This window comes from Balaenoptera acutorostrata, chromosome 4 (assembly GCF_949987535.1).
Source record: "Balaenoptera acutorostrata chromosome 4, mBalAcu1.1, whole genome shotgun sequence".
Classification (NCBI taxonomy): domain Eukaryota; kingdom Metazoa; phylum Chordata; class Mammalia; order Artiodactyla; family Balaenopteridae; genus Balaenoptera; species Balaenoptera acutorostrata.
Genome location: NC_080067.1, coordinates 108,954,449 through 108,975,507, shown reverse-complemented (window position 1 = coordinate 108,975,507; position 21,059 = coordinate 108,954,449). Strand labels below are relative to the sequence as shown.

The 21,059-nt window shown below is 36.1% G+C and overlaps 1 protein-coding gene across 1 annotated transcript in view; it reads right to left on the bottom strand.

Moving 5' to 3' along the window:
* Nucleotides 1-21,059, bottom strand: part of PROS1 (protein S) — a 61,791-nt gene that overhangs the window by 28,152 nt on the left and 12,580 nt on the right. Inside the window, exons 2-4 of the mRNA XM_007164082.3 lie at nucleotides 11,540-11,697; nucleotides 8,776-8,800; nucleotides 1,410-1,496 (exon numbers count right to left, since the gene is read on the bottom strand). Coding sequence (XP_007164144.2) covers nucleotides 1,410-1,496; nucleotides 8,776-8,800; nucleotides 11,540-11,697 — 270 coding nt within the window. The remainder of the gene's footprint in view (nucleotides 1-1,409; nucleotides 1,497-8,775; nucleotides 8,801-11,539; nucleotides 11,698-21,059) is intronic.

Below are 21,059 nucleotides of genomic sequence, written 5' to 3'. Positions count from 1 at the left end.
CTAAGGAGGGACATTTTCTTCATAAAATGTCACAGCACTTTATCACTATCTTAAATGATATGCCTATTTGTGTCTTGACTTATTTGTGGTCACTCTCACCTCACTAGACACTGCAATGGTCCCTGGCTCCTGCATGCTTCCACACCTGTTTCTCCAGCCTTCCTAGCTGATCTGCAAGTTCCTTCCATCCTTCCTTTACATTCTCCTTAGCTTATGTTAGCAAAGCAAACTGTTACTTGCAAAAAAAAAAATTTTGTAATCTAATTAAAACCTAATTACTGAACTTTTCAAAAAAGTCCTCATAAAGTCAAATTTTTTGAAAATTAGGTATTAGTTAAAATGACAGAAAACAGGTTAATCAGGAAATTATCAAATTATTTTTCTGTCCTTTGGTAAATTAAAAAAATAAAGTATGAATTAAATATACACATTTAGGCAAACTGTTTTACTTGTGTAGTTACAACTAATTTTGAATTATAGAAAATGCACATGAATGAATATCTCAATAATGCCAATGCTGCATGTGAAATATTCACTGGACAAACATCCCAATTTACATGTTGCAATTTCACCTTTTTCTCTCTGACTCTAAGTCAGGAAATTGATAAACTAGAGACAAATAATCTATGAAAATTATCACTAGGCCTTATGTGAACTTCAGGGGGAAAAGGCTAATTTGATATCACAAGATTTTCCACATTTATATCGTTGATGCCAAAAGTCAGAAAAATAAATGTGGTTCCACTTTGACCTATTAATCAACTGTAACATTTGGTCATAAGTACATGATTATGCAACGACAGCCAAATTAAAGCTCTTGGGAATAAAATTCTGAAGTCAATGACCTAAAGCTTGGCAAACAAGGAACACTTCAATTTAAACATTAGGTGGAAAATTCATTTTAAGTAAAACAGCAGCATTTACATCTAAAAAACATTCCTCCAGGGAGTTCCCTGGCGGTCCAGTGGTTAGGACTCAGCGCTTTCACTGCTGTGGCCCAGGTTCAATCCCTAGTGGGGAAACTAAGATCCCACAAGCCACACGATGTGGTCAAAAAAGAAAAAAATTTCATCTTTCATGTACATTGCTGTACACATACATACATATATGTATGATATGTCAATAAAAAGTTTAAACTAAATAAATAATAAACAAATAAATAAATACTGAAAGAAATAATTATTTGGCTAATTTGATCCAGTGTTAGAGCCATGTGGTGTGGCCAAAAAAATAAAAAAAATAAAAAACATTCCTTCAAATGCATTTTGAGAATACCTCCTTGCTGGGCCTTGCAGCCCTTCAAGGGCTCATTTGTTGATTTTTAAACATTAGTTATATTTATATGGGGGTACTTTACTTGCAGGTTTTTGTTTTGTTTTGTTTTTTAAACTGATGGTAGAGGTGTTTACCATTGACACAGCTCCTTAGGTCAGGGTAAGCATTAGTTGACAGACGAGCAGTAGTGAATAATCCAGCTCTGAAGGAACCAAGACAACCTGTAAATACAAACAAGTGTAATCTTAGAGCAGACACACTTACTTGATCTGATATCATGGTAGAAATTATCCAAAGTGGTAGAATATTTATGCTTCTGTAGATTTACATGATTCAGCATTCAAAATGTCAATCCTAAATATTTCCATCCACCTTTTTGAAAAATTAAAAATCTACAAGCAAGATTGCAATAAACACAGAATCATGAAAAATAGATTTATAGAGGCTTCTCTTCGGAAAAGAACCTTAAAGCCAGAAGTGAAAAATATCTTGAATTAGCAGGGAAATTTATTGCCACATAAATCTATGTTCTTAATTCTGTAGCAGAGACCTAAAGTCACCCTCAAGTCTATAGACCAGAGCCTAATTTAGAAATTGTCTATAATTAAGTTAGTAGAATAAGTCAGTGTTTCTGGTTGCCGTAGGCAACTTCCAATTCTTCCAATGTTGCATAGAGACTAACAAAATAATATTTGTATAATGCCTCAGTATTACAAAGCAGGTTTACTTTATTCATTTTATTTCTTACTAGAACTCTGTGAAATTAGATATAGCAATCTGGCAGAAATAACAGCTGAAATAATAGAGATAAAATATGTACAGACTTTAAATTAACCAGGGGTCATTTAGTGCAAACAACATAACATTTCTTAATAGCCACTGAAGACATTATACGTATCAGTTCATTGGACAGATAGTCAACAACTCACTAAAAAGGTGGTGTTTTGGTTATCTTTTGCTGAGTAACAAACAAGCCCCAAAATTAGTGGCTTAAAATAATCATTCTATTTTGCTCATGATCTGTGGATCAAATATTTAGAAAGGGTTTAGCTAAGCTGTTTGTCTCTGCTGCACATGGGATCAGCCAGGGTGGCTGGGTCTGGAAGATCCACCTCCTGGATGGCTTTTCACTCATATGTCTGACAGCTCAGGTTCCTTAGCACCTCTATCTCCACACGGTATGCCATGCTTCAGGGCTTCTCCATGTGGTTGAGTTTCCCTGAGTATTCAGTCCTAAAGTGGCACTGCTTTCATGGTACCTAGCTTGCAAGAGGAAGAAGGCGGAAGCTGCCGGGCCAGTTAAGAGGCATTGTATCACTTGCACTATAGTCTACTGATCAAAGCAGTCTCCGGGTCCACCCAGATTTGGAGGAGGGAAAAAAGGATAGATTCCACATAGTGATGGGGAAGTGGCAAGATGACATTGCAGAAGAGTATGTGAGATGGGAGATATTTTTGCAGTCACCTTTGGAGAATGCAGTTTATCACAGATGGGTTTAAAGGCTCATTTGAAGTCAGTATGTGTATTCCTTTACGATTGCTTTTGTGACAAATCAACACAATCTTAGTGGCCTAAAATAACACAGATTTATTCTCTTACGGTTACAGGGATCAGAGGTCTAAAATTAAGTTGTTGTTAGGGCTGCATTCCTTCTAGAACTCCAAGGGAGAATCTATTTCCTCAGTTTTTTCAGCTTCTACAAGCCACCTGCATTCCTTGGCTCATGGCCCCATCCTCACATCACTCTCAACTCTTGCTTCATTGTCATATATCCTACTACCAACTCTGACCTCCTGCCTCTCTCGTTTAAGAACATTTGTGACTACACTGGAACCACCCAGATAATACAAAATAATGTCTCCAACTCAAGATCCTTAACTTAATCTTCAAAGACAACATTTAAGGTAACATTAGAGGTTCTGAGGACAGGACATGAACATCTTTAGGGGGTCATTATTTAGCCTACCAAAGTAGGTTATAATATTTTCCCATAGAAACAATACTTTACATCATCGTGGTCTTTCTGGAGGCCCAGTGAGACCTAGGCAATCTTAAGTCTTGAGTATTCTTTCTCTGAATTCATTTGTCCCTCCTCTTGAATCACCCACTCCCAGAATTATCTTATTCTAGTGTGAACATTCCATTAGGATTCTCATTTGTAAGAAAGCCTCATTTTGCACTTCTGGACAAATCTGACCGCTAAAATTTGAAACCCGGAAGCTAGAGGTTCAGGTGAAATGACTTCATATGGTGATTAGGACCCCAGGCCAGACTACAAAGTAGGTTTAACCCATAAGGCACCTTATATATGAGTCCATACTAATATATGTGATAATGTTTTTTTGGAAACCTGCATTTAGAATTACAGTGGGAAGAGTAACTTTCATGGCTACTCCAAAGCAGTGCAATCCCAATCCCTTACCTTCCCACTTCTCTTTCTTGCTGCCCAACAGGAATGGAGGAAGTTGGAGAGAATGAGTAGGAAGGTGAGAGTTGGAGAGAGATTGCCTTAGATTTTGTAGCCTGAAGCAGGAGCTCTCCTAAGAAACGGTATTAGAAATAGAAACTCGGGCCATCAGGGAGGAAAGCCTAAGAAAGAGGCACTTTCAGAAGAGGTTCCAGTGGTCAGGACAGAACATCCTAGAAAGAAATCTTGGTTCTAGACTACAAGAGTTCCTATATCCATATTATTATATGATCATATTTTGTAACTTTTTATTATTATATTTTACTTTATAATCTCTATTTTATGATTATAAATCCAATCTATGTTGGGTTTATAGTATTTTCCCCTTTTGTCCTATACTTTTTGTTTTGGCATTTCTTCTTTCCCTTTTTTTCTTTTTCCTTGATTATTCTTGCCAGAGGTCGGTCTAACTTACTTTCCTTGCTTTACCTTTTCAAAGAATGAGGTTTTCTTTTGTTAATCTTCTCTTTTGTTTTCCATTTAACTTATTTCCACCTCTACTTTTGTTATTTCCTTATTTTTTGTTACTCAGGGCTTGCCCTGTTGTACTTTTAAAAATTCGCTTGATTTGAATGCTTAGGTTCTTTTTTAATTATCCAATCTGTCCTCTTACTGCTGTCTCAGCAGTCAGAACCCCAGGTCCCCATACTAGGTCAAAGAGCCTTCAGTCTATCCATGGGTTTCTCACATTTCTTGTTGTTTTCATTTTATTTTGTTATTATTAGTGCCTGGAATGCTATTGTTTCTCTTGAGATGATTTTAAGAGAAGTCAGCAGTCTGAGCTAATCCACCAATTTGGCAAGAACTAGAAACTAAAAACTATTTCTGATGTTTACATTTTGGCTCAGAATTTAGCATTCTTTCCAAGAAGTTCTTCTCCCATTAATTTAATCATCCATTCTATTGGGTGATATTTTAAAGGCCAACATAGATGGCAGAGTTTATTCCATTTTCTAAGGAAAAGAACACAACTTAAAAACTTATCTTTATATAATGAAATGCAGAGTATTTCTGCCCAAATTCCATGTTTTCAGTGCAGTACATGGATAGATGAGTGTGATTTCTGAACACTTACAACTCTAAATCCAAACACTGCCAAAAAGTATGGGTTAGTATTAGTGGTCTAATTTCTTGGGTGACCTTATCTCACTGTAAGGAGCTCCCAGCATGAGCTGTGGTAATTAGTAAAATTACTGTTAGGTTTACCAGAGACAAAATTATAAAGGTTCCCCCCACCCCCCAATTAGGACCATTGGCCTACAGAATATACACGTCAAAAGACAGAAAGACTTAACTTAGATAGAGTATTTCTTTTCTGTTTTCAACAGTGGAATTCATCACATATGCTTGTAACTAAAGACCAAAATATAAAATATGAATCAAAAAATATATCATAATAAAAAGTATATTTTGGGGGACTTCCCTAGTGGCACAGTGGTTAAGAATCTGCCTGCCAATGCAGGGGACCCGGGTTAAATTCCTAGTCTGGGAAGATCCCACATGCCGTGGAGCAACTAAGCTCGTGTGCCACAACTACTGAGCCTGCGCTCTAGAGCCAGCGAGCCGCAACTACTGAGTCTGCGTGCCACAACTACTGAAGCCCATGTGCCTAGTGCCCATGCTCTGCAACAAGAGAAGCCACCGCCATGAGAAGCCCACACACTGCAATGAAGAGTAGCCCACGCTCACTGCAACTAGAGAAAGCCCGTGTGCAGCGATGAAGACCCAACACAACCAAAAATGAATAAATAAAATAAATAAATATTTTTAAAAGTATATTTTTTGTTTCATTATATAAGTCAATTAATAATAATACTTTACATCTGAAGAAAGTTTGACATAAAAAAATCTATCTACATACATATACTTATTTGATATTCCCAACAGCTCTGAAGTTAGAAAATATAGTTACAGTGTAACTTAAATACAGAACCTGAAAAGTTAAATAAGTTTCCTAAACCGACACAGTAGAAATTTTTATGTCTGAGACTAGAGTCCACATCATATTATTATTATTTTTTTTTTTTAGGACTTGGCTTTTCTATCATGCTTCCAAATAAGATAGGCAAATAAAAGAGAAAGTTGGGTGGGAACAGAGGCAGTTGAGAGGAATGGAAGGAAAAAAAGGAAAAGATTTTATCTAACTTTTCCAAAACACATAATGTTGTATTAAAATATTATTTATGTTTATCCAAATGTACTCTGTGATCAAAGGTACGTTATCTTCCAGGGGCTTCCCTGGTGGCGCAGTGGTTGGGAGTCTGCCTGCCAATGCAGGGGACACGGGTTCGAGCCCTGGTCTGGGAGGATCCCACATGCCGCGGAGCAGCTAAGCCCGTGTGCCACAACTACTGAGCCTGCGCGTCTGGAGCCTGTGCTCCACAACAAGAGAGGCCGCGATAGTGAGAGGCCCGCGCACCGCGATGAAGAGTGGTCCCCGCTTGCCGCAACTGGAGAAAGCCCTCGCACAGAAACGAAGACCCAACACAGCCAAAAATAGATAAATAAATAAATAAATAAGTGAAATTCTTTACAAAAAAAAAAAGAAAGAAACAAGCCTATACCTCAATATCACATTGTTATTAAAAAACAAAAATATAGGCAAAAAACCTGGCATTCCCATTGTTATAAAAAAAAAAAAAAAAAAAAAGGTACGTTATCTTCCAGAGTGTTGATGCCTGCAGAAACACAGCCTCATTACATGGACCTAAGAAACAAGGATTAATACTATATTTTTAATGTAAGCTTATAATTTTTAACAGCCAAATATTGTCTATTTTAATTACAAAATATTTAAATTCCTACCTAAAATGGAGAGACTGAAATAGTCCTGATGGTCTATCTTTTCTTGACTTTAAGAGTATAAACCTTTAATTTTTGCTTTAGAAAGTAAGGAGTCAAAGCATAACTTTACAAAGAAGAAATGTTTTTCATGGATGTATATCTCAGATACGACAGCTAAAGTTTTTAGAAAATCTTGTTGAATTTTCATATCTAAAGTCATAAATAATACCACTACACAATTTTTATAGTATCCTCTTTCCAAATTTGAATGAAACTGCTTAAGTCTGTTATTAGCAGCTAGAAGAGGGAAGGTAAGGAGAGAAAAGAAAATGGGACTAGAGGAGAAGTTAAGGGAAAAAAATGAAGAGAACTAGCATGACATATTTTACTAAGTGCTTTGAAAACATTGCCTCATTTTATTTCTTGCTAGAAACGTATTAGGTAAATTGTTACTATCCATTTGACAAATTGGAAAACTATAGCTCATAGAGGTTAAGTAATTTTAAGATCTTGCGGGAGATAAATGTTCGATTGGAATTAATAAAAAGAAATTATAATAAGTCAACTGGAAAACACCCAGCAGCCCAAGAACAGAAACGGGTCATGCTATGGAGTTCTAAAGAGAGATACCACTGAACCGATGTCCTGCAGTTGATGAGAGGGTGAAATGAGAGGCAGTGTATTACAGCTGGGTCTCCTTGACTCCGGATGTGCCACAAAAATAAGATTCACACCATCGTGGACACTCAAAAAAGGGAAGAGTAACCACTTCAGGAACTATGAAAAAGAGCACTTGGTTCAGAAAGGGTCTTCTCCCAATGATGTTGGGCTCTTATCTTGTTAATTGTCCTGAAGGGTAAATGGAAGTACATACCATCAATTCAATGTAAGGCTACCTAGGAAAGGGGGAAAGGTATATATAGTCCCCTATCTACAGATGGTCTCTGGAATCTCTGCATGGGTATTCAGAAGTAAAACAAAAACAACGTGTAATACCCTAAACTATAATTAAACCCTAAAATTTCACGAGAAATGAGAATTTAATAGAAATAGTTATTTGCTAAATTAGATGAACACTAAATTGCATAGTTATTAATGTATATCAGAGTACATTCCTACTTTTTTTTTCAAGGAAGATTTACTTTTCCGTTTTGCAGGCCTTGGAGTTTCACGTTGGCTGGCATGAGAGTGGGGTAGAAAGATGCACAGATGGGGACTATTCTGAGCTCAAAGGAGGAGGGAGAGCAAACCTCTGTGGGCTGGACCTACAGAGAATCTCATCAGAAAGACATGTACAAATGATACTCCACTTTCATTCTTTGGAAATGCTGACAAATCTCAAAAAAAATATTAATAAAATATTTTTATCTTTATTTAAAACAAACTGTAGCCTTTTAATTGACATTTAGTTGAAATCATCTAATCTCTTTAGATATGGAAATGCTACCTCACTCCTTTCGCTTTTGTATCCAAAGGCAAAACATGGATGGGATATTGTAGGAAATGAGGAAATGGTGTTGCAAAGTAGGAAGTTGTTAATAATTTCTATCAATATTTAAATGATAATTATGTCACAAGCTCTGGAGAGTGTAGAGATCTTTCCTTTCATTAAAAGATAACCCATGAGGGCTTCCCTGGTGGCACAGTGGTTAAGAATCAGCCTGCCAATGCAGGGGACACGGGTTTGATCCCTGGTCCGGGAATATCCCACATGCCACAGAGCAACTAAGCCTGTGCGCCACAACTACTGAGCCTGCGCTCTAGAGCCTGCGAGCCACAACTACTGAAGCTTGCACGCCTAGAGCCCGTGCTCCGCCACAAGAGAAGCCACCACAGTGAGAAGCCCGCGCGCAGCAACGAAGACAAATGCAGCCATAAATAAATAAATAAATAAATAAATAAATAAATAAATAAAGATGACCCATGAAAACTCATGTACTTATAGAGAATATTCTGGTACCTAAATATAATTTTGCATCAACTCAGTGACTCTTTATGAGAAAGACAAAAAAATTGAAAAAGACTAAAAGTCAAAATGTCACATAGTAATTAAAAGAACCATCCCAAATTCATCTACATGACTTTAAATAAAAGGACAGAAAATTTGCATATAGAATGAGAGAGATTTTACTCCCAACGCTAATGAAATTGTACTGGATGGAATATATATGAGTGGAGGATTGGACTTCATCATATTTTAGTTTTCTTCCATTTCTAAGATTATCTGATTGAGGTCCTTTGAACTTACCTAAATATTTTGGATAAAAATATTCCTAGAAAAAAAAAGAAAAGAAAAAATATATCTTAGCAAATCTAAATTTCACTATAAAGTTAAAACGATTTTAAAATGTGTTTTTATATTAAAGATGCAATAAATTACATATAACTGTCATTTCTACATTATAACATTTTTTCTATAGTAAAATATATACCAGGAGTAGATGACTAATAACATTAAGCCATAAGATGCTTAGGCTTAAAGCAATATTGATCAATTAAATCATGTTTCAAAGGCTTGTAAACTGAAAACAGGCTCCACTGAAGATGTTAAATGTGACTATATATGCCCCCTTTTTGTAAATCTTTTAATTTTTCCATGATGGTTAGATACCCATTTGATACACCTCACATCATGCTGAGTACACACACCAGATTCATTGCTGAATAACAGTAACATAATTTGAATTGAATTAAAGTGGACATTTACCTTTTAGCATCTTATGTACATGTAATACCTTACTTATAAATTGGTTATGTACCAAGAATTTTTCTGTAAATCAGTAATTTGGACTAGGAAAGCACTTCAGCAAAAGGAGAAAAATGTTAAAAATGATTTCTGATGGTAAGGTTCCCAGGCTAGTTCACAAAAGCCTTCTTAAGCCATAATACGTCCAATATGCAGCATTAATAGCATAAGAACCCCTCATGAGAAACCAGTGTTTCTACACAAAAACAACCTCAAGGACAGAACATAACTTTCATCCAGGACACAATTAAAATCCTCATTCCTTCCTCCTCTCACATATAAACCTACACAACACTTAGCTACTACTTTACAAGGATGAGATCTCCCACTAAGCAATTCAGACATCAGTGTTGTCATCCACAGAACAAAAGCCAGGATATAAACAATGATGAATTGGTTCAAAAGGAGATGATGTAATGGTGAAAAGACTGTATTAGGGACGGTGGGGAGACAAGCAATAAGGTGGTGACTGGGAGTGTGGAGTAGGGTATGAGGCATGTGGGCAGGGAGTGTCTGGAGCAGGATAGAAAGTGAAAAGCAATAACAAATGTTTTTTTTTCTTTCATTTCTCCCATTTCTTCCTTACTCTCTCCATCATCTCTTTCTCTTCTGTCAATAACACCACTGTCAGAATGAGTAGAGGAGAGGAAGCACATAAATGAGTTTCTTTTCTCTACTCTTTTCTCTCCCCTCCATATGGCGTCTGTCTCACTCCCCATTTGCTACCCAGAGGCTAAGCTATGAGAACATATTTACAGTGTTAGATATACATGCTCAAGTATTTATGGGTAATACAATCAAATGAAATCTTGAGCATGCAGGCTTGCCTTAAAATGTTCCAGCAAAACAAAACAAAACTTAGAGTGGGTGGGGTAGAGAATAGGCAGAACAAGAATGGCAGATTGTTGATGATCATTGAAAGGGAAAGTAGGTATATTGGGGTTTATTATATTGTTCTCCCTACTTCGGGATATATTTATAATTTCCATAATAAAAAGAAATTTGTATATACATGTGTGTGTGTGTGTTTATCTGTTTCCTACACAATATGAGTACACTGTTATATTGTGTGAAATAAAATATTTTTGTCTTAATTGCTTTTCCACAACAGGTGACAAAACTAAGACAAACATTTTGATTCAATCTTGGAGAGTGTTAAAAATGAATCTTCGGGTAGCTTGGGAAAAATTCCCTTTGAACCTATTAGAGTAGGTGGAGGTAAGAGGATTAAAGGGCAATCCCAGAAAACACAAGTTATTACTGTCTTGGACAAGTTCTCTAACTATAGACAAATGGTTCCTGCTTGTTACGGCTCATCTAGTCTCATGGTTCCAGGAGCTAAGGCAGAGGTAAAGGAGGTACTTTGTGTATGTTTTCTCCCTCATTTCCTTTTGGTTATACAGTTCATCTCAGGGAAAAAAATCTGAGGTAACCCTGAAGGTTATCAAACTTGAATTCTTCATCCCAATTCGTAGAGGCACTATTTATATTCCTGCTACCCACAGAACATGTTAAAGAACCCCCTTCTCTAGGAAAATTAGGGGACTAAAGATCAGATCTAGGGGTCCCATATTTCTGTATGATATTTAGGGGTCTTTGTGATTATTTTATTCTAGACTAAACTGGAAAAATTTATACACTAAAGGTATAAATTCCAACCGCAGGGATTATTGATGATTTACAGTGGGCTGAGGAAACTTCCCAAGAGTTTATGGAATAAATTAAAAGTATTCTCAGGGAACACAGTACTGTAATGAATCCTTTATTAAGCATTTACTGAGTACCTATTATGTACCGAGCTCTGAATTAGAGGCTCTGTTTTCTAAAGTTTGGTTTAAAATGCCAATGGAGAGAATTAATGAAGCATAGTGATAACAATGTAGTCACACACACACACACACACACACACATGCACACGCACACACACACACTTGAGGTGCCCTCCCCTCGCCTAACACTACAAAATCCTGGTTGGGAGAAAGTAGTTACAAACCATGAGGTTCATACTATTTGTGATAATTAGGTACAGCTGAATTATAGTTTGGTCAGAGCACATTGGTTTTGGCAAATAGTGTCTCCCTAACAAGCCCACTTTCCTTTGAAGGTAATTCCTCCTGAAACGCTTCAGTGGGTACATGCGGAAGGTGATATACACAATCATTAACTTTAAAAAGAAACACAAGGGAACACAGACTCAAGCTGCAAACATTCCATCTGTAACTGTATGTCTAGGTATGTTAACTTACCACTTTTCATGAATTCTTACCGTTTCAGGGTCATTTTCAAAGACCTCCCTGGCTTCTTCTTTATTGCACAGTTCTTCAATGCATTCTCTTTCAAGATTACCCTTTTTTGTTTCTTCAATCAAAGAATTTGCACGGCTTTTCCTAACCAGGACTTGTGAAGCATGTTGCTTTGACAAAACTGAAGAAAAAAAAAAAAAGTTTACATGAACAAATCTTTCATTTCTCCACCTAAAATATTATATTAAGCAATGATATATTATATAAATCATTTTCTGCCGGTAAATTGTATGCCATTTAAAGTTATGCCTGCCTTAGGACTTCCCTGGTGGCACAGTGGTTAAGAATCCGCCTGCCAATGCAGGGGACATGGGTTCGAGGCCTGGTCTGGGAAGATCCCACATGCCACAGAGTAACTAAGCACATGTGCCACAACTACTGAGCCTGCGCTCTAGAGCCCACAAGCCATAACTACTGAGCCCATGTGCTGCAACTGCTGAAGCCCACGCTCCTAGAGCCTGTGTTCCTCATCAAGAGAAGCCACTACAATGAGAAGCCCCCGCACCAAAACGAAGAGTGGCCCCTGCTCGCCGCAACTAGAAAAAGCCCGCGTGCAGCAGCGAAGACCCAGTGCAGCCAAAAATAAATAAATAAATAAATGTATTAAATAAATAAAAATTAAAGTTATGCCTGCCTCAGTAAGGTTGAACTGAGGAAAACACGTGGATACATAAGCACTTTGGTTAACAACTCAAAGAGCAGTTTGGTGTGTAGCTACAGCGCTTGTCTAATGATCTACACAAATTATTCAAGCTTATGCTTGAGGTCAAACATACCAAACAATAATTTCATGTTTACCTCGTTATGATTACATTGGTAAAAGCATCATGCTGAAATGACTATAAAGTCATAGCCACAGCATCTTTAAAGCTAGAGTAACAAACTTTCTCAGTTTTAATGGAAAACTTGTGTGATCTCTGTGGAGAAAGAGAAATGCAGTACAGTCCCATCAGCTATTTGAAAGATACTTGATAGGCTAAAACACCTGGTTATTTATACAAACAAGAAAATAAAATTCCATGGCAAAAGGAAGACCTTATGCAAAGCACAAAATACAGAAGAGAAAAAATCAGTAACTTTGAGTATATAAAAAATTTTAAGCAGTTGACAAACGACGATAAAAATAACAAAGTTCAACATCAAGCAACAGATTGCAGGAAAATATTTCCATCATATATAACAGAAAAAATTACATCCAGAATTTATAAACAACTTTTGCAAATTAAAGAAAAAATAATACAACAATATGCCAACCAATACATGAATGTGTGCAAGGTTAAAAACAAAATAAATAATATAAATAAAATATAAACAAAGCGATACCATTTACACATCACTACAGAGAAAAATTAAAGTAGCCAATAAACATGTGAAAAGATGTTTAACACAAATTTTTAAAAACAATTGGATTTTTGCCTAATAGATTTGCAAAAATTTAAAAGACAGATAAGTATGGTGAGTGTAAGAGGAAACAAGTATTCTTGTACAATGGTGGTAGGAATATAAACTGACAGGTATCATTTGAAGGTAATTTGGTAGTATCTGAAAATTAAAAATACATATACTCTTCAATTCAACAATTCTGCTTCTAAGTAGGTCCTACAGATATGCAACTGTTGTTAAAAAAGGTATGTATAGAATGTTTATTGAAAGATTGTTTGGAGACTTCTCTGGTGGCACAGTGGTTAAGAATCCGCCTGCCAATTCAGGGGACATGGGTTCGATCCCTGGTACGGGAAGATCCCACATGCCGCAGAGCAACTAACCCCGTGCACCACCACTACTGAGCCTGCTCCGCAGCTACTGAAGCCCACGCGCCTAGAGCCCGTGCTCGGCAACGAGAGAAGCCACTGCAATGAGAAGCCCATGGACAGCAATGAAGAGTAGCCCCCTGCTCACCACAGCTAGAGAAAGCCCACGCGCAGCAATGAAGACCCAAAGCAACCAGAAAAAAAAAAAAAAAAGAAGAAGATTGTTTGTGTTATCCAAAAATTAGAGGACTTCCCTGGTGGCACAGTGGTTAAGAATCCGCCTGCCAATGCAGGGGACATGGGTTCGAGCCCTCTTCCGGGAAGATCCCACATGCCACGGAGCAACTAAGCCCGTGCACCACAACTACTGAGCCTGCGCTCTACAGTCCGCGAGCCACAACTACTGAAGCCCACACACCTAGAGTCCACGCTCCACAACAAGAGAAGCCACCACGATGAGAAGCCCGCGCATCGCAACGAAGAGTAGTCCCCGCTCATTGCAACTAGAGAAAGCCCGCACACAGCAACAAAGACCCAACGCAGCCAAAAAAAAAAAAAAAAAAAATTAGAAATGACCTAAATACCTAATAAGAAGGGAATGAAAAAATAAACTATATAATACATTTGTACAGTAGAATAATATGTGGCTATTCAAAAGAAGGAAGATACTTTTGCACTGAAGATCTCCAAGATATACTATTAAATTAAAAAGTGCAAATTGTAGATGCTACATCTATAGCATAATCCTATATATACCAGCCATACTTGTAGATATGTAAACATCATGTGGACAAATACAGAGAAAAGACACTCAAGCTACAATCTGCAATTATATTTGAAGAAAAGAATGGAGAGTATGAAGTTTGGGTCTTATCATTTTAGAATGTGAATACAACATTGTTTTTTAATGAAAACATTTTAAATCATAAGTAAAATCTACAAATAACTTTTTTTAATCCTGATTTTTAACCACAAATGGTTCTTTGACTAGGAAGATAAGCAAATAATATAAATAGCTAAATTTATTTTTCTCTTATTTTTCTTATAACTCTGTAAATAAGAATTAATCAAAAGTTGACAATAGAATGAAGAAAAAGAAAAGCAAAAGGACTAATTAACACTCACCATAATTATTAGTTGAATAACTGAACATCTTTCAAGAGAGAATTACAGGGCTTCCCTGGTGGCGCAGTGGTTGAGAGTCTGCCTGCCAATGCAGGGGACACGGGTTCGAGCCCTGGTCTGGGAAGATCCCACATGCCGCGGAGCAAATGGGCCCGTGAGCCACAACTACTGAGCCTGCGCGTCTGGGGCTTGTGCTCCGCAACAAGAGAGGCCGCGACAGTGAGGGGCCCGTGCACCGCGATGAAGAGTGGCCCCTGCTCGCCGCAACTAGAGAAAGCCCTCGCACAGAAATAAAGACCCAACACAGCCAAATAAATAAATAAATTTATTTTTAAAAAAAGAGAGAATTACATTTATTTATTTATCTATTTTAATTTTATATGGGTTTTCTCACTTACCAAAACAGAAGTTTAAATGTGATAATTAACTAACAAAAGTGTTTGAGTTATATTTTTAACCCTATCTCTCACCATCTTTATCACTGCTCAAGATCAAATCAAGGCTGTGTGCATCTAAAAGATGTTATTCTGTGAGCATGCCACCCGCCAAGTGTATAGCTAACTGATAAATCGCAGCCCAATCAACAATGAAAGGGTCTGACAGTGCAATTATCTCATTTATTTGAAATAGTTTTAAGCATGCTACCTGATAATAAATATAGCAAAAACTTGGCCCTTCTGAACTTCAAAGCAAATATGTGAGTCTTTCTGAAAAAACAATAACACTTTGTATTAAAGATAAATGTTTTGATACAATAATAATACAATCAAGGTCAAATGCAGTTGGAAAACAAAACATAAACATCACTCCTTGGCATTTCTTCCTTACAGAATATTAAGTTTTGGAATGCAGAGGTTAACACTGATATTCAGGAATACCTCTTTCCCTATAAGGGCCCCCACTGCAGGACACAGACCAGCTGTAATAACACATCCTATATTCATGTTTGGGGAAGTTCTCAATTGTCCAGGGAGAAGCAAGGTGTGGTTTAAAGGAATGCTCACATACATTTATAAAACTGGAAGGAAACAAAGTAACCTCCATTATTTCAGAGATGATGAAAATCAGGAGCATACAAGATATTAGCTCTAAAGCTAATAAATAGCAAAAGTACAACTTAGATCACAGGCATCCCAATGCTCAGACCTGCAACCATCCATTACTATTTGCTGCTGTTTTTCAAAAAAGAGGGAGAAGTTTCACTGTCTCAGATGATAAGAGGAATATTAAAAATGAAAATTGTTACACCTCTGACCTAAAGGATAATGAAGCTAATAATTTAAAAAATAATTTTGCCTAAATAAATTTTGCCTAAATTTGAAAGTTTATGTTTTAGTTCATCTGGGTTCACCTCAATAATACTTCCAATTGGCATGATACTTAAAAATTTTCAAAGTGTATATTAATGATTTCATTTGATCCTCACATAAATAATGAAATATATTACAGGACAGAATTATCATCCCCATCTTCCTACTGAAGAAATGGGAGATAAAAGAGGTTACATGCTTTTTTCAAGGTCATAGAGCTACAAAGTTGTGCTATTGGGACAGGAATTTAAATGTACCCATCCTCCTAGTCCAGTGCTCTTTCTTCTATGTATTCTGCCACTTAAATGCCCACAATGTACTTGATTTAAAAGAATAAATTATGTGGTTGTGTAGTGGACATGTTTGGCATCTTAAATAAGACATTTACTGTCCTTTATAAAAAAGATCCATCCATCTAACAGAGTGTGCTTTCAAAGGAGTCTACTATTCCTTGTCAAAAAGATACAAACATGATATCACAGATCCAAACTAAGAACTACAGAACTGTAGGATGAGACAAATATATGTTCCAAAGTGTTTTTATCGGCTGGCTCAAAGTCTATCTGCCCAAAAACATCTACCCTGCTGGCACGCAGGAATGTCTAAAAAGTTCCATTATTTATCATCATAATAACTATGGCACCGTAAGCATATAAATGCTCTTTTTGCATTATCTCCTATTAATCCTATCACATCTGTTATACTCATGAACTAACTGAAACTCAGAGAAGTTGAGTTTAATCTTACCAAGTTCACACAACTGAGAACAGTCAATCAAGCCTACCTCCAAAACCCATTCTCTTTCTGCATTACCACATTGTCTCTAATTATTTGTTTCACTTCTTTAGATCAAGAAGTTTTTCAAGAAAGTCCTTGTGAAAACACAACTATGTGCTGGAAAAGTGTTACATTCAGATTCAAATTTTTAGGCTATAATGTTTAGTTATGAGTCTTTCGAGATTAGAAATATGACTGAATCTGCTTGATTTTTTTAACTTAATCTGAACAGTGACCATAGAAGTTGAACAATTATGTCAATAACATAAACCATTATGCAAACATTAACTAGAATTCTTTTTTGAAATTGTCTTCACAGCCTTCATATGTTCCCTTCAATATTTTCTGTGGGGACCAATTTTTTTTTCAACATAAATTTGACTGTATAACAGAAAGTAATTTATTGTTGTTGGTACTTCACTTAAGCATCTGTAATAAGGATAGTGGGGTTAGCATTGCCTCTACTCACAGGAAAATTCCCTCACAGTTCAATTCAGTTTGACCTTGGTCAAGGATTAATGAAAAATGTTAAAATCCCCTTTTCCACTTAGTTGTCCAAGCTTGCCACCCTCTGTTCAGAGGCGTCAGGACCACAGAGCTGCAGGTTGTCCAAAACTGATCAGTCAGATGTGGGTCTAAGAGGAGGAGTTCTAAGCTTTAGGATAGTTCATCCTCTGAATCTCTTCCATTCTGCTGTCTTGTCTTTGCAAAGATGGTTCTCACATTCCTCCCTCCAAGAGCTCTTCTCTTTTTAAATTCTGCTTTCTGTCTCTCTTTTGGCCCTTGTTATTTGGCATCCCAAGAATGAAAAACTGTCCCTAAAAGAATGTGTCTGAGAAGGGAATTTTAGGCTAGCATTTGGTTTGGCAGAGTGTTTGAATCTTTGTTTCTTCTTCACTGTGGGACGGGGTCAGGGAAAATGGCATTCAATGTACAAATAGAACAGTTAGATAATACTTTGAGATATAATTGTGCCTCCTGTGTCTCAACTGTTGAAATGGCATGCTTTGCTTACAAAAAGACTGATAAAAATAGAATTGCATGATATAGGAAAACCATTAGTTAATAATGATGGGAAATTTTATTTTACAATTTTATTTTAAATAATCACATATTAATTAAGTATAAAATCTTTCATTTTTATCAAAAAGATTCATACCACAGAAGATTTATAATTGAGGAGGGATATTAAAAAATGTGAAGTTTGCAAGGGCTAAGAAAAAATCAAAATAGATTTTTAATTAGGCATTCATCAGCCTACATAATTATTACCAACTTTAAGAAAAGCTTGTGTTAACCTTCAGAAATAAATGCTATGTCTGTATGTATGTTATACTTCAATTTTTTTAAAGTAAAGTTTATTTTTTTAAAAGAGAACTAATATACTACCTAACGCTTCTCTACATTTCACATTTTGTTTAGTATTGAGGACTATGCCGCTGAGCAACTGTTTCTTCTCATATTATTATATTAAGGGTTAGAAAAACTTTAGAAAAAGTATTCTGTAACGGTGAACCATGCCTCTGTCCTTCAAGAGGACTAAGCAATAAATAGGCTGATGAGAAATAATTTAAGAGAATCAAATATCATAAGAGGTAGGTCTGGATAGGTTTAAAATCTGGGAAACAAAAAGAGGATATAATCTGTGAATTATATGTTGCACATATAAAGGTGAGTTCTATAACATTTGGATTAGAAAGGATGAGGGTTGGCATTTATTTAGAAGTAGGAAAGCCAGTGTCATTAAAAAAATGTGACCATTGACCCCCATTCTGGAACAGATCAATGAATGGGTAGGGAAACAATGCTTGAACTGTTCAGCCACAACAGAAGTGAAACGGACCTCTCCTTACTTGAAGATTTAATTGTAACTAATTTACAGCCCCTAGTCTAGGGGAAAAAAAAGAGTAAATCAAACACTCTAACCAATTCTCCCCAAGATTAAACCTTTGCTTTAGCCATAGACAGAGAAAGCAGTACATTTTATTCAATAGTTTTTCCTTCCAAAACAACAAATACGTCTACCCAAAAGACAGAACAGGCAGCTTATTACCCAGAAAAAAACTACAATGTCCATTTCTGTTATGTCATGTGTTTGTTCTTGGTAAGTGATAAATTAAGGTACTTCTTTTGAAGGAACTCAGAGTTTAGATTTTGGCAAGGTCTGAAGAGGAAATTTCTAGAGCCCTGTCTTTTCTTCTCTAGACCACTACACTGCACACTGGCTACACTTTCTTAGGGTACAATGGGAGGTCTCTTTTTAGGATGTGCAGCAAGATATTCATGTAGTCAGCTTGCTTTGTCTTTTTTATCTCCTACACATTAGGACACCAAAACACCATCTGATTTGATGTCACGTAGCAAGAGGTTACAGCACAGTAAACGTCTTGTTTTTGTTCTATTTGACCTATTTTGTTAGGGTGGCATCAATTAATATAATTAGTTCACAGGCCTGTGTCTGTATTTATGTTTGGAAAAGCAAAAGGCAACAATAAGAGAGCTGGCCTAATTCTGCAATACCCCACTTCCTGCAACATCTCCCAGATCTCCCCAATAAGCAAGTCTGAAGCGCACTTAGAGGCTTAGAAAGACTCTAGATCTTAATGGCTTCCCTTTTGACTCTTAGGATATTACTATTTTTTAAGTGCTGATGTGGAAATGAGATTATTTGGAATATTGGTAAAGCATCGAGTAGGTGTTTATAATTCAATATAATTTCTACCAGCCTTTCAGAACTCCCTGTTGACTTTCTAAAAGGCCATAAGACACAGTCTAAATAACAATGGAGTAAAATGATAACTTAGGAAAGGAGAGAAAATGATTGGGATAAGGAGTCGAGGAAAAGAAGGAAAATAAAACAAGTAATAAGGAAAGGTGCATTTAACATATACCATGTGGGAGAAAGTTAGTAGCGCAACTAGAAAGAGTTATTTTCAAAGAGTCATGTCCTCCTTACCTTGACAATTGCCCTCGACCAATTCCCACAAAGTCTCCTAAAGAGAAGCCTGCCCAGTTACCTAGGACTGATAACGTTTCCCAAAAGCAATGTCCTGTTAGAAAAACAGACCTCAACAACCACAGTAGAACCCTAAGCCAGCTACCTAGTCAATCTAATCAACTTAGGACTGTCTTCAAAAAATATGAAATAACAGCTAAAAATCACTAGATATTTTCATAAAATTAATAACATGAAAGAGAAGGTCAAGAGGAACATACAGACTCCAAAGGAAATAGAGATAATTGAAGACACAGAAGATAACTTTAAAAAATCTATAACTAATATCCTAAATAAATTGAGAGAACCTGTCATCCATAAAACAAAAGTATGCTATGAAAAAGAAGTAGAGAACTAAAATATGATTTCAAAATAAAAACATTAATGGATGAACTGAAAAACAGAATGGACTACTCCCCACCCCCCAAAAAGTCAGCCCTTTTTCATTCCTATCACACTGACAAAGATTTTAAAAGTTAATATCCAATGTTGGCAAAGATGAGAGAAATTAGACGCTTAAAATCTACTTTTAAAATCAGATTTCCAAGGGAAATCTAACAATATGTGTCTAAAACCTGCAAAATAGGCACACTCTTAAACTGTTATATATAGGATGGATAAAAAACGAGGTCCTACTGTATAGCACAGGGAACTGTATTCAATATCTTGTAATAAACCAAAATGGAAAAGAATATGGGAGAAAATGTATATATATGTATGTATAGCTGAATCACTTTGCTGTAAACCAGAAACTAACACAACGTTGTAAATCAACTGTACTTCAATACAATTTTTAAAAAAAACAGTAATTGGGGGCCACCTTGGAGGTTGTCTACCACAGGCCAAAATGATTTTTCCCTTTGGATGTTTCCTGTATTTTGTTATTGCTATTGTGTTTTTCCCCTGGGTAGATATTTTTAGAATTTTTCATTAATTTGAGAGTAAGATTTTCCACCAGTTAAAAAAAAAAATAAGCGCACTCTTTAGATATTCAGCTAACAATTCCATTGCTAGGACATTAAACTGAGGAAATGAACATGGACATATGTAAAAAAATATACATGAATATGTTCATCACAATATTGTTGATACAAGCAAAACATTGGAAATAATTTAAATGTCCAAAAATATGATTTTAGTAAATATATTATGATGAACATATATAAAGGAAAATTATAAATCTACTTTGAAGTGTGACAGATTTTAATTTATTGATATAAAAACAATTATCATTTTTAGATGAAATATCAAGTTACAAATAATATGCAGAGCAAAATTCCATTCTTTCCCTTATATATTTTAATTTCTAAGAACGTATATATACAGACAAAGGGGCTTAGAAGAATATAAAGCAAAATGTTACATAGGTCTCTTGCTAGTGAAACTACAGATGCATTTTTTTAGCACATTATATTAAGTATGGATTACTTGAATGGTTTAAAAATGTAAGGAGATAGTAGGATATAGCTGGTAGTTTAAGTTGAGGAATGATGTCCAATAAGGACAGAAGGTCAAAATGGAACGC